Source organism: Pelodiscus sinensis, chromosome 1 (assembly GCF_052426305.1).
Source record: "Pelodiscus sinensis isolate ZL-2025 chromosome 1, ASM5242630v1, whole genome shotgun sequence".
NCBI classification, from domain to species: Eukaryota; Metazoa; Chordata; order Testudines; family Trionychidae; genus Pelodiscus; species Pelodiscus sinensis.
The window spans coordinates 24,354,931-24,370,046 of NC_143052.1; the positions used below are offsets into that span (position 1 = coordinate 24,354,931).

Here is a 15,116-nt window from a genome sequence, read left to right on the forward strand (position 1 = left end):
CTTGGAATGTAAGAGAAAATCCAGTATGTGATTGCTTTCCCTGAAGGATCCCCAGATATTGATAGTGTGAGATTTAGCATTGCTAACACTACAGCTATAGCAGAGATCATGGGTTTTCCAATTTAAAACCAATTTTCAGCAATTACAAACTGCATCTGGCTGAAACTTGACAAATGATCAACTCAAATGAAAGACTGGTTAAAATCATTTACATTTTTTGCAGATAGAGACAGGCAAGTCAAAATACCCATTTCTAGGGTTGTGGGGGTTTGGGAAGCATTTCAATGAATTGTTTTTTAATGAAATAGGATCACATGGTAATCTCACTTATAATTATGTTAATCCAATATAAATAAGGTTACATATGACACAAAGGGGCAGATATGTAAAGGTATTTAGGCTCCTAGGAGTTAGACATCTAAATGCCTTCACGAATCTGGATCCAAAGGTTTAAAATGACAATTTGTCAGACTATTCCAAAAAAGTATCAAACAATTCAAATATTTTTATTTTATCTTTTCTATTAACTTCCATAATTATGCTCTGAATTTTCCCTGATGTTATTGAGGCTATGTCAACACTGAGTTTTTCTGGGATACTGGAGGTCTCCCAGAAAACCTCTACTGCATCCAGGGAAAGTGTCTGCTCCTCCACAATTCTTTGGAAGAGCAGACGTGCTTTTTCAGCATCCCTGTAAACCTCATTTTATGAAGAAGGGATGTTCCAAAAAAGTAGTGTAGATGGACCAAATGTCAGAAAAGCCTTCCGAAAAAAGAAGTGGAAGAAGCCACATAAATTGCTGTTTGCAATTTGCATGGCTTTTTCCAGAAGAGCAGTGTAGTGTAGACATAGCCTGAGATAAAAATCTGGCCTTTTAGAAACAGAAGATGAGAATACCAAAACTATCTGGCCTACACTAGCGCTATTAAGATAATGAAGTGTGCCTACTCTGTTTTACTCAGGGCCTTCAATGTTAATGGAATGGCTTGTATTAATCTTGTAGTCATGGTCTCAAACATTCTCTGAAATGAAGTATTTAATATTTCTTGATTTTTTTGATCAGAGGCAGACATTGATCCTGCAGAATCACCATCAGCAGAAAATCATCTGCAAGATTGATCCTTAAGTGATCACATTTGAGCTAGAATTTTATACTGCACAGGGAAACTTGTGAGAGTAGCGTCTCCTATCTCCTTCTGTACAAACTACCTTCTCAGCTTGTCTCCCTGATGATATCCTGTGAATGTCTTCCCATGAATTTAAGCTCAACATAGTTAAAACAGAGCTTCTAACCTTCCTTCCCTCTCTTCCCAGCTCTTCCTATTTATCTCCTCTCTCAATCCCTGTGGACACCACCGCTTCTACCTCTCACTCAAGTCCATAAGAAAGGTGCCATCTTTGATTCAGATCCCCATCTACAGCCTCACACCTAGTCTACATCTAAAGTCTTTCAGATTTTTCACATCTCTTAAGATAGAGCATTTCCTATTCATCCACTCAGATCACTCTCATCCAGGCTCTCACCTCACATCTCAATTACTGCAATATCCTTCACTTTGGTCTAGATAAATGTAATTTTGCCACACTGATAATATCCATGCAAAATACTGCTGCAAAGATCATTTTCCTAGCCTTTCACTTTGAACATGTCACCCTTGTTTGCATCACTTCACTTGCTCCCTCTTTATAGCTTCAAACATGACATATATTCATTTTCAAGGCCCTTCTAGATTTACTCTTACCCTCCCTTATCTCTTACTCAGTAAAGGAAAGTTCACTTATGTTTCTATTTGGCCCCTGATGTCAGACTCCATTGCTCACATGCACAAAGTGCTTATTTTGAAATTTAGCTTTCTCCCCCACTAGCCCTCATGCTTGCGAGAAGCTCCCCACAACAAATTCATTATCTTCTTTCAAAATCTCCCTTGCTGTGATGCCTACAAAAACCTTAATTAGGCTGCTGGTGTGCTGAGACCATGGCCTATTATTCTGATCAATACTGTTGTACTGTTTCCTTGTACTTTCCCATCACTGCGTGTTTCCATCTGTTGTCTTTTCTTATAGTTAGAATCTAAGTGCTTTGTTTCAGGAACCAACTTTTGTTCTGTATGTCTACAATACCTAGCACAACAGAGTTCTAGTTTATCACTGGGACTCCTTGACACATGATAATCCAAGTATTAATGAGAAATTTTGTACCAATAATGCACGATGCCATGTGTGGCGCATGGGACATCAGTGAAACCCAATTTAGGCTGATAAATGGCATTCAGCTGGGGAGCATGATACACGATAGAACTATGACCACTCTGGAGGGAATGTGCTTCATCTGCTCAGAGCGATGTTCCTGCTCCTACTCCTCTGAGACAGAGAGAGAGTCTGGATCAAGAAGAACTTTTTGCCCTTCAAGTCTGAGTTGCTAACAACTGGGATTAGTTTAGTGGAGGAAAAACCCATGGGGTAGTTACAGCTCTGTAGGGCACTGCGAAAGTATGAAGAATAGTGCTTATACAGAATAGTCCTTATAAAGCTCACTAATAATACTTCTATTGCACATTTCTTGCCTTCTGCATACACTTTAGAAAATAAGCAGCCAATAGAACAGCAATCCAGAATCTGTCCTTATTCCTGATCAAAAGGCACAGAGAGTACTTGTCATGAAGGTATATGGAGGTTTCACAAAAAAGAAAAAAGATTTAAAGCCTGAGTATTTTCATTTTGTAAACATCTGTGTTGATATTAAAATTGTTTTTCATGTAACTGGCTCAACATTTTCCAAGAGCACAATTTTCTTATCAGAAAATGTTGATTTGATTAACTTGAAATATTTCACAGGAAATTACTGATCTAATTCATTTTTAATGAAAAAAATCAAAGTGCTTCTTTTTAACAAGTTTGAACTAGATTGTTTTGACTATATATCATTTTGACACATACGTTACACATCTATTACATTATATTGCGTGTAATAAAAATCAACATGAAAAGTCAAAATATAATATTTCAACCATATCGATATAAAATGTTTTGAAAAGGGCCTTTCAATATTTCCAAAATGAAAATTTTGGGGATTTAGCTTTGTGGGAAATTTTTCATTCTGATTTGGGATAAAAGGAAATTTTGAAATATCTGAATTTCCAGTGGAATGGAAATTCCAAAATTTGACCAAGCTCTAAGATTGGGTTTTGGTTTTAAGCCAGCGGAGAGAGTAGTTAATAAAGCAAAAAACCTTTAATTCTAGAAATTGGATTGTGGGGGAAGAGGCATAGGCTGCCTGAATTCTGTCCTGCAGTCATGGGAGGTCAGAAGAAAGACTAGAAGCTGACCCTGCTCTGTGTCTTATGTCCTTGGGTAAGAGGAAGGTGCAGTCCCAATGGACACTGCTGACCCAATGAATCTCATCTCACACACGTAAGTGCACATAAAGTAGAATCCACATTGGCAAATAACTCAAAGAAAAATTAAGGTTGTGGGTGCTCAGTGCTGCCTTATGCCGCTCATTAGTGAAATGAATCAAATAAGAGGTAAGATTCCTATGCCTGGAATCTACATTTTCAATCATGAAGTTCTTTGTTGGTAAAATAAGCCACTATGTATGAACAAAAACTATGTTGCTAGAAACACCAACACTCTGTAACTGTCTGTTCCAGCCAGACTGTGCACTTGCATCTTTCAGTGCTCTCGTTGTGGAGCGTTTTCCCAGTGGAGGTCATATTCAAAGGACCCCACCTGTGAGTGAGCCCTGCTCAAACCACCCCATGGGCCGCAAACAAACAGTTACAAGAGACACAGATCATTGGACAGTTTTATACCATCAGCCACAGAATGCTTTATTCCAAGCCTCATTATACTTTCAGTTACAAAACATGGCAAAAAACAACAGTTAACACACAAGATCTGCCATATTTCTAATTACCTCTATATTTGTACTAGCTTTTCCATATTAAGGGATGTAGACCATTTCTCTCATTTTATTTTCTTGAATTATTGATATACCTAATGACAGCAATTTACATGTGTCTGGATTTACAGTGAAGTACCCTTTGCTTCCTTTTACAAACTCTCATTGTATTCTTCCCATGCTCCCACTGTTCGTGTAACAATCCAGCATACTGCTAGTTGCTGAGGTAGGTATATGTAGTCAGAAACTAGTTTACATCTTCAACCCAAACCGTTTTTTTTTTTTTAAACTAAAAGCAGTATATTCAACTCAAGTTTCTCAAAAATATTTCCATTCTGGAATAAATTTTATAGTGACAGGCCGTGAAAACCGCCTCATCTTTTACCCCTACACAGTTCTTGCTGTTTTTCCCCCACCCCCCTTAAAATATATTCTGTGCAAAATGAAGTTCTGTGTAGGTCTGTACCATATTTTGGAAAAAAAACTTTATAAAATATACTTAATTCCTAAAAACAATCCCAACATCAGACAACATAGAGGAAGAAGAAACAAATCAGACATAGCCAAATTTATCACATGAAAAACTAAGTACAACATGTTCTTAAAGCTCCAGTAATACATTCCTTTCAAAACCAGAATGCACTTTGGTCATTATTAAACACTAGTACATAGGCAAATAAAATACAAAATGCTTGTTTGTGTTGCTTTACATATAAAAATTTTTATACCACACAAGTTTAAGACACATTATCCTCAACTGTTTAATGACTGAGGATTAGTAAGTATGGTGTCACATATGACAGATTTTTTAAACATATGTATACATATGTGTTACATAGCCTAATACATTTTCTACTCTTTTCCAATCCGAAGCAGATGATTTTTGGAATTCTGATCATAAATGTGTTCCCCTAAAAGTAAAATGCTTAAGGATACTCAAACATGATATTGGCCCTCCTAATAGTTTTGTATGTGGGATGCTATGTTTAAGCACAAATAATGAACTCTGAAGGGATGAATTCCTAGGTTTGCCATATTCAAAAACTCCCTAATATTCTAAGAAATTAATGAGTCACAATTAAACTAATCTAAACTGTTAACCCCAGAATAATTCTGTCTTCAAAATCACACTCCCTAAGTAGCATCAGGGCTTAGAATGGACACTTGGCAACTAAAATAAAAGCCCTGAAGAGGAGCTTCTTGATACTAACATTAGCAGCATTTTTTAACTACAATATCATGGCAAACTAGCTTTAGCTGACAGATTTTGCAAACTTTTATAGTTGCAAGAGGTGTAGGTATGTCCAGTCAAAAAAATGAGACTTACATTACATACAAACTTTTCTTTAAACAATTGTTCTTAAAGTTAAGTGTGGTATAAATGGCATATACTATAGGGTACTATGGAAGAATATTTGTTCTGTTTTTGAGTATATATAAGTTACCATCTTCTATTAACTTTTTCACTGATAAGTGAAGTCTAAATACTTAGCTTGCAAAAATAATATATTGTTCCATAGTCCACCATAATATATTCCCTTAACTATATATAAAGGTCCTAATTAAAAGTAACAATAAAAAGTGCACATATTGAGCATGCACAGTCAGATCTGTGCAAATAGCCCAGTGTTTCAAATAAATACAATAGTTAATTTTATCAAAATATCTTACAGTATATTAACCATTTACAATTATTGCTCTAATAAAAGTGTTATCAAAGAGCACTTGTTGACCTGCTTTGTAATACCTTATTAATATCCAAGGGTATTTAAACTGCAGCTTCATCAGTTTAGATCCTGAACTCATGACAAGAGAAAAATAGTAAGAAACCAGCTTGGTTCTAGTGTTAACATAAAATATTTCCAATACCTGTCATACTGTATTGTCAGTACTTTAAGTTATTTGTAAGTATCTCATTTATACTATAAAATCTACCAATATGTTTTATCAATGGAATATGAAATATAACAGCTTAGCACTGGTGTTAGTTTTCGCAATACAGTAATTTAGTGCAACCAGTTACCAGGATCTCAAGTAGCTGGATATCAGTTTTCTAAACCTTTCAATAACTGAGCATACCAATACTTGAAAATAAAATACAAATGTCAGCTAAAACATAAAAAACAGTGAGATGATAAAATAAATATAAAGATTGCACAAGACAATCAAATGTAAACACTTCAATTTTCTAAACTACATCCTTGAAGAGGCCAGAGCTTCTGAAGCACAGATTCAGTGATTGCTCGGAGGAAGTTTAGCAAATCAATGCATTTTATCAGAATCCTGTGCTATATCTTCTGTTTGTGTATTGTCATGATTTGATCTTCCAGAGCTGAAAAAGTGAAAGCAATGAACATTAAGTTTTGCATGAATTTTCAGTTAAACATCAAAGTTACACTACATCCCTTTGTTTACTTTAAAAAACATACTGTTGTGTCTAAAGCAGAGATGGGCAAGAAGCGGCTAGTGGTCCAGATCTCGACCACCAAGCCACAGGATCCAGTCCATGGCCACCTTACTAGCACCCGTACTATAGAGCAGCTCAAGCTGCTTTAAACAGTGGGCTGCTAAATGTCTGCACACTGGGGAGGGACGGGAGACTTTGTATGCCATCCCCGCCCCCCTAGCAAAACCCCTAAGCTTCCATTGGCCAGTTGCCAGCCTATAGGAGCTGAGAAATTTTGTTGGTGGCAGGAGCATCCTGCAAAGCCTCCTCCCTCACTCCCCCTTCCCCGTGCTGGAGCAGGGCCACAAGGAGCAGAAAGCCCAGCACACAGGTATGAAGCCTGTCCCAGGTTCCTGCAGGGCTCCTAGCTGGGAGCCACCTAGGTAAGCATCTTTCAGCCAGAGCCTGACTCTGGCACCCCATCCCGTTACCCCCCCCCCCAACTTCCTGCCCCAGGCCACCACCTCCTCCTGCCTCAGATCACCACCAAAAACCCTCTGTACCCCCTCTTCCCACCTCCAGATTGCAACTCCCTACCAGATCCTACACCCTTCCCCCAGGCCAGAATCCTCTCCTGCACCCATACCCCTTCATGACTCTGCACCTCAAGCCCCTAACCAAGGTCACCACCCAAACTCTGCACTCTCTGTCCCCCGCCTTCTTTCGGGTCACAACTCCCTCCCAGACCCTGTACCTCTTCTTCCTACATTCCTCCCCCAGGCCAGACTCCTCTCCTGAAGTAATACCCTTCCTGGACCCTGCACCCCAAGCTCTTGCCCCAGATCATAACCCCCTCCTTCATCCAAATTCCCTCCCAGTCCTCTATCCCAAGCTCCCATCTGCAATCCCAGACCCTGTGCCCCCTCCAAGGAAGTGCAGCCCTTGACCACTTACCAGAATCTTGGAGTGGCCCCCACTGAAAATTATTGCCCACCCCTGGGCTAAAGTGCAAATACTCATTGTGGCATTCCTTTACTTGTGAAAACACAATTTTGTAAATGGCAACCTGATACAGGTTGAACCTCTCTAGTCTGGCACCCTCAGGACCTGACCAGTGCCAGACCACAGTTGTTGCCAAACTAGAGAGGTTCAACAGGTATTACTGAAAGCTTTTTTAACTAATATTCTCCTATCTCCTGAATCTGGAAACTATAACAGCTCATGTACTTCATTTCTTAAATTATCATGGGATGATATAACATATATAAGGTGTATCTCTAAAAACTGGCACTCTCTGGTCGCCCTTGGACCAGTGAGCCCAGCAGCTTAAGGGCAAGAAGAACAGCTGGGACTGGGGAAAACAGGGTCAGCTGCAGGCAGTGCAGGGCCAGGGCGGAAGTCCCGCAGTATCCCCACGTGGAGTCTACTGACAATTCCCAGGAGCGCAAGGCCAGAGCCCTGGAGCATAGGGCTGGAACCAGTGACCACAGCACACCACAGCAGCACGAGGCTGGGACCAGAGTCCCTGGCCAGTCCATGTCAGCATGGGGCCAAAGCCCCACAGAAGCCCCTGTGAACACTGGGCTGGAGCCAGAGCCAGAGGCAGTGCATGGCCAGAATCTTCTGGCAGCCTTCAGAAACACAGGGCCAGAGCCCCCACAGCAGCCCCCTGGAGTGAGAGTATGAGGCTGGGCCATAGCTCCGCAGCAGGAGCCAGTGCCTGTGCCACTCAGGGACATGTCAGCAGCTGGCCAAGCAACACAGACAGTTGAGGGGGGAGGAGGGAGGCAGGGTGCCTGTTGGGGCAGCCTGCCGGCAGCATGGGCTTAGTGGCAGACATAAGATCGTAAGAATGGCAATTCTGGGCCAGACCAAAGGTCCACCTAGCATAGTATCCTTTCTTATAGTGGACAATGCTCACTTCCCCAGAGGGGGAGTAAACAGAACAGGCAATCATCATGTGATCCCTCTCCTGTCATCAGTGTCCACCCTCTGACAAACACAAGCTATGGACACCATTCTTAGCCATCCTGGCTACTAGCCATTGATGGACCTAACTCCCATGAATTTATCTAGTTATTTTTTGAACCCTGTTAAAGTGCTCGTCATCATAACATCCTCTGGCAAGGAGTTCCGCGAGTTGAATGTGCACTGCATGAAGCAAAACTTCCTTTTGTTTGTTTTAAACCTGCTTCCTATTTATTTCATTTGGTGACCCCTACTTCTTTATTCATGTTCCATACCAGTTATGATTTTATAGACCTCTATCATATCCCCCCTCCCATAGTCTCCTCATTTCTAAGTTGAAAAATCACAGTCTTTTTAATTTCTCTTCACATGGGACCTGCTCCAAACCCCTAATCATTTTTGTTGCCTTTTTCTGAACCTTTTCCAATACTAATATAGCTTTTTTGAGATCAGGTGACCACATCTGTATGCAGTATTCAAGATCTGGGTATTTTATATAGAGGCAATAAGATATTCGCTATCCCTTTTTAAATGATTCATAACATTGTTTGCTTTTTTGACTGCTGAGGCACATTGAGTGGATATTTTCAGAGAACTATCCACGATGATTCTAAGATCTCTCGAGTAGTTTTAGCTAAATTAGTCCTCATCATATTGTATTTAATAGTCCCCATCAGGCTTCCCTGGTCTGGCAAATTCTCTTGTATGGGACCAGTCAGGTCCCAACAGTGCTGGACAAGGGAGGTCCAACCTGTAGTACGATAAAATGATCTTACATCATGTTGTGACATCGTGCATATTATGGGACAAAAATCACATTTTCTGTAGCATTCCAAGAACTGCAAACAAGCTAGCAGTAACAAATCAATGGCCAAGAGTCAGAGATAATTTCGTATATTTAAGATTAAATAAACTAACTAAGCCTGTACAGAATTATATCTGCTAAACAAAGGCCCAAAGTTGAAAGAAAAATTTGAAAAGTTTTCTAGCGGATAAAATGAAGATATCCTATTTCTGGTATGCTACATTTGATTTTTTTTTTTAAACAAACAATATTCAGAACTTTACTATGTATTTTAGTTGAGGTGACTATACATATACAATTATGACACTTTGTACATTCTGTGTCAATACATGGTACTGGAAGTGATTACCTTTAGATTAAATCCAAGCAAGTCACTGATAACACCAGAAACGGCAGACAGGATGACAACTTGGGTGATATTATAAAGCAGTGGGTTCATTGTAAGCCCATATAACCTGAAGGGGCTGTCCAATTCCTACCAAAAAATATATTTACATAATTAAAATGCAGCTATTTCCCAAAAGCAATTTTTCATATCGGGAAATATAGAACCAATACCCCCATGATCACATTAACAAGATTTGTGATACACAATTTTGAATGCCTTTGAGGTTGTAAAAGGGCTAGATACAGTATTGACAAATAAAGACAAAATATTTTCAGGGAAAAATTGCTTACAATCCTTATTACTGCACTGGAATAGCCAACCAACTGATTTAATTTACCATTCTGATGTTGACACAGTGTATGTGCTTGAGAAGGATCTTGAAGTTCCAGCTCTGGATCCAACAAATACTGGGAAAACTGAAGATTAGACTTCCAAAAGAAAAAGGCTGTTATGCAGTGAGAAGGGCAAGAATTTAAGGGCTGAGCAGAATAAAAGGGAAAGTAACAGAGCTCAGACATTTGAAGACTGGCTGCTGTACTGTAAAATAATCTCAAAGAGGATTTTTTAAAAAGCATGTTCTTTCTAATGCCTCCTCACTTCTGCTACAAAGCAAAAAGAAACCTACAAGCCTTTATAAGCATGAGTTCAACTATTCTGAGCCTAAGCAATAATACATAATATGTAGCTCTTTTATGCAAAGGGAATCACTCTAGGCGAAAACACTTATTTTCTTGGTCTGGAAAAACCAAATTCGAGAATCACTGAAAATTATATAGCAAAATGTATAGCAAATATTCATAATATTAAAGTGATTACTTTGTTCATTATTGAGCAGAGATTTTATGTGAAATGGTGTTATCTGACACTTTGCATAGTGTCAAAGCTATTAAAATATTTTAAATCATTTTATTATGTTTTTGTCTTTGACTCATAACCTTCTGTAACAAACAGTTGTTTATAATTGCTCTAAATAGCCATTGACAATTATAAAATCAGGCTACAAATGGCGACATCTTCATAATTCTTATGGCTCATTTGTTATTTATTACTTGTATTACAGTCGTTCCTAGAGGCTCAGGTAAGACTGTAGCCCTATTCTGGTAGGTGCTATACATATACATTGGAATGGGAGTAAAGAGTAAAAGCCCAGACGGGTTGCAAATCTAGAGATGAAAAGTGTGGGAGAAAGAAAAAATTACTGGTTCCCACTGTGCATAAATTGGGGGAAGGGGGGAAGATAGTAGCAATCTTTATAGTTCAAAAGCTCATAAAAATAAAGTGATTTCTTTTTTGCATGCTCATATTTGTTTCTGATCACATTTTTTCCCACAAACTTGCTGAACTACATAATAATAATACCTAAACAAAGTCAGATTAAAGGTTCATATATGATTGTATCTGAGGGAAATATCTAAGAGATCAGACCACATGGTCTTTTACCTGTTAATTGATATTCACCTGTTAAGTAATATTCTCTGAGAAGTCCTTTTCAGTTACTCTAGAACAGTGGTTCCCAAACTTTTCGGCATCATGCCCCCTTTTTGATTTTTGAGAAACCCTCATGCCCTCCCTCCCACTCCAAAAAAATAGCAGCAAAACACTTGAGAAAAAAAAGTTGCCCTTTTAAGAGCAGAGCAGGCATTGCTCTTTTAAGACAGCCATTTTGAAGTCTGTCTGGGATGCTCCATCCTCCCCTGGCCCCAGCCAGCCTGAGCTATGCATGTTTCAGCGGATGCCCAAATCAAGAAAAACAGAAAATGCCAGACATTTCATATGGTATTTTCTGAAATTTTACCACCAGATGGATCAGGCTTTTTCTTGGGGGAGGTATTGACCGGGAGGGACAGGAGGAGAGGTTGGGTCACCTCACCCCCCCCCCCTAGAATTTCTTCATACCCCCACGGGAGAGGGGGGCATGCGCGCCAGTTTGGGAACCTATACTCTAGAAGATCTACCCACTTGCTTCTGGAGGAAGAAATATGCAAATTTATTTCTCCAGGTATTAGATCCTGGTCTTTCAGAGCCACCCAAACACCTGAAGCATGCCTCCAATGCTAGAAAACTCAGGCAAGGAACCTAGGAAAAACACAAAGTGGGAAGGATATTCCGCTCTGGCAGAGGGCCACTGTGTAAGAAAACCAATTATCAAATGAGACTAAATTAGTCTGTTCTCAGAGTGGCCTCCCCACAAGTCAGCTACAACTACTGGGGAAACAGCAAACTGTAAAATCAGAGAGAGAAGTCTGGAAAAAAACCTCAAAATAATTGGCAACCATTTAATAACCAATATTCTGAACTTTGTTAAATGGTAGAATCTAAATCCAAAGTTCAACCAGAAATACTCTGCACCCAAATAAGGTCCCTAAAGAGGCTTCCATAACAGCTTTGTAATGCTTGGTGAATGAATGGAGGTCCAGTTTGTGGATTTTAAGATGTCTTCATGAGATTCTATACTTGGCCCTGACAAAATTTGCCAAGTAGAGTAAACACAGATTTACGAAGGATGCATTTTTTAAAACTTAGTATTGCAGAATTATTTGGAAGTCATGTTGGCACATCTAAAGATTGTAGCTTTCGATAATTATGCTTACTACATAAAGGGCCAAAAGTATCAGACTTTTGGAACAGGCTCTTTTGATTGAAGGAGAACTTGAGCGCATGACCATGTTAGGAGAACTATTTTGTTCAAGTGAAATGATTTATGATTAAAGGAATTAAAAATGAACTTCCTGATTTGGATGCAGTGAAGCTTTTCCAAGTGGGTCACAGGAAACCTTCAATGAAAGCAAAAATTGCCAAATTAAAACTCCATTTAACTTCTAGATCTACGAGATTTGATTGCCTTGAGGAAATGTGAGACATAAAAATGAACTGCCAGTCAAATGCTAGTGCTGTACAGTAGTCAAATGATGAGCCACTAGTAAAGGTCTTTCTCCCTTTAGAAGAATTACTAGTGAAAATCCAGTGGAGGCCTGATGAGAATGGAAGATGATGCCCAACTATACTGGTAAGCCCAGAGTAGTTGATTTCTTTCTGGAAGGAAAGAAAATCTCTATTGCTTGAGGGGAAAAGACTGGAGTATCATCCAGACAACCTCAAAGTTGTTAAATGTACCACATTGGTTCTGATGAATTATTGGTCCCTGACGCTTAAGAATCTGAGAGAGGTGGGGAAGCCATAGCACCAAGACTCATTTGAAAGAAACAAAACCAAAGTATCTTGGAGTGCCACGAGAAAGACAAAATTATCTTCACTCTGGATTTTCCTGACTACTCAAGAGGAAGAGCAGGGAAATTAAAGCAATGAAGATGTAATTCAGAGAAGAAGCTGAATGAAAATGTGTCCATTCTCCACACATGAGGGACATTCTGGGTGGAATAATTCTGGGTGGAATATTGAGCAGGTTTGTTCGATGGAGATTTTTTAATAGAGGGGGTTAACAACCACTGGAACAAACTATCAAGGGAAGTGTTAGATTCTCCATCTCTTGTTTTCTTCATATCCTTCACCACAGCTCCCATTGGCTAGAAACAGTGAACCGCAACCATTGGCAGCCAAAGAGGGGCCATGTCTGCAGATGGTCAATGTCAGCAAAATGTCTCATGGCCTGCCAGTGGATTACCCTGACTGTATCGGTTTAGACCTTAAGAAGAGCTCTGTGTAAGTTCAACAGCTTGTCTCTCTCACCAACAGAACTTGGCTCAATGAAAGGTATCGTTATCTCACCCACCTTATGTACCTGTTTAGAGCTGTGGACTTGAAATGAATGCCTGGAGCATGTGTTGGATTTAAGAGACTATATCAGATTGATGAATCAAGAATCAGATCCTCCAGGTATATCAGATCCTGAACTAAGAAAAACGAGCACCTCTTCCAGCTGATGATTCTCATTAGTTTGGAGAATGAAGAGGTAAATATAGAGGTAAATCTGGGCAGGTTTGAAAAAAATATTTGGTCAGAAGAGCACCCAAGAAGTGAAAAATATGGACATTTCTCTTTCTTGGTGCAGCAGCCACCTTTACCAGCTGGGGAAAAAAAAAACCCTTAGTAGCGGATAAGATAAAAGGAATGTCCACATACTGAGTTCCTGTTCATAACGAAAGTATTCTATCCAGTAGCTAACCAGGTGAATGAGCACATACAGAAAGATCCACTTGACACAATGTCCTGAGAGATTATCTTTTGGATAAGGAACACCCAAGGTTTCCATCCTGAATATGGATTTCTGGACAAGGAAATATAGTATGCACAGAAGATATCCAAACTGTGACAAAAATCCACCTGCTCAGATGATAAAAAGTATACTACAGACATCTGTGTTTTAGTTTGCCATCAGGATATGAACAATTAACCCAGTGCACAACAGGATACAATTTGTATCCTTGTTTTTTCCAGATTGGCTTTTAATAATCACCTCACAAGATCTGGGCTGACTGCCCTCGATCTCAGGACACATATTTTCACATCTTTATCATTCTCGCCAACCATCATTTCCTTCATTTTGGGGTGGCAAACTGTCATTGTCAGTATGCAGTGCTGTCCTTCGGCCTCATCATGGCACCTTAGGTCTGAAGGGATCCCCAATTATATGTTGCAGCGCTTGTCATCCTGGATCACTACGTGCATCTATGCTTTGGCTAAGATGCCAGCTCCATCTAACATGGCCCATTCCTCCAGGGCTAAGAGGCCTTTCTGGCACAAGTTCCACTTCAGGCCATTTGCAGGGCGATGGTCCTCTTTGCATATCTTCATGAATCATTATGCCATTACCCAGAGCTATCCGGCACTCGGCAACAAGTTGAGGTCTGACCCCTCCTTTGTACAAACTGCTGGTGAGTCACATATTGAAATGCACACAAGCAATCACTCGAAGACAAAAGAACGATTACTTACCTTTTCTACACCCTCCTGTCTCCCCCCTGTCGAAATGCTGTGGCAAGAAAGAACTGAAGTGGGAGTTGGAGCATCAGGGGTATAATATAACACCAGAAGGCATCACCACAGGGGGCTCCACAGCCAACCCAATGGGTACTGCTAGGGAAAATTTGTCGACGATCATGCATGCAGTGTGCGCACACATATATTGGAATGCACACAAGCAATCACACAAAGAAGAATTATATGGCATGATGTGATGTTGATGAAAACCTGACCTAATTATCTGCAAGACTCATTTGCCATTGGTCAATCTCAGCTAAGCTTCTGAACCACCTCATTCTCTTCCTAGGCAGTTATGGTTGGCCTAGGCTAACATGGCCTCACTGTAATCTGATGATCTTCTTCTTCTGGCTCTTACATTGAAGATACTGAAATAGCCTTTACCTCTAGAGAAGGCTAGAGAAAGAAAGATGTGGAGAAATTGGAAAGGGTACAGAGAAGACGGACAAGAATGATTAAAGGTTTAGAGAACATGACCTATGAAGCCAGGCTTCATGAACTGGGCTTGTTTAGTTTGGAAAAAAGAAGATTAAGGGGGGACATGATAGCGGTTTTCAAATATCTAAAAGGGTGTCACAAGGAGGAAGGAGAAAATTTGTTCCTCTTGGTTTCTGAGGACAGGACAAGGAGTAATGGGCTTGAAGTGCAGCAGGGGAGGTTTAGATTGGACATTAGGAAAAAATTCCTAACTGTCAGGGTGGTCAAATATTGGAATAAATTGCCAAGGAAG

General features: G+C 39.9%; 1 protein-coding gene across 5 annotated transcripts in view; it reads right to left on the minus strand.

The window, feature by feature from the left end:
* Positions 1 to 3,959: 3,959 nt before the first annotated feature.
* PHTF2 (putative homeodomain transcription factor 2) overlaps positions 3,960 to 15,116 on the minus strand; it is a 132,335-nt gene continuing 121,178 nt past the window's right edge. For all 5 annotated transcript variants that reach the window (XM_006117154.5, XM_075926646.2, XM_075926619.2 and 2 more), the window contains 2 exons: positions 9,410 to 9,535; positions 3,960 to 6,233 (listed from right to left, as the gene is read on the minus strand). In XM_006117154.5, coding sequence (XP_006117216.2) covers positions 6,213 to 6,233; positions 9,410 to 9,535 — 147 coding nt within the window. In that variant the 3' untranslated portion in view covers positions 3,960 to 6,212. The remainder of the gene's footprint in view (positions 6,234 to 9,409; positions 9,536 to 15,116) is intronic.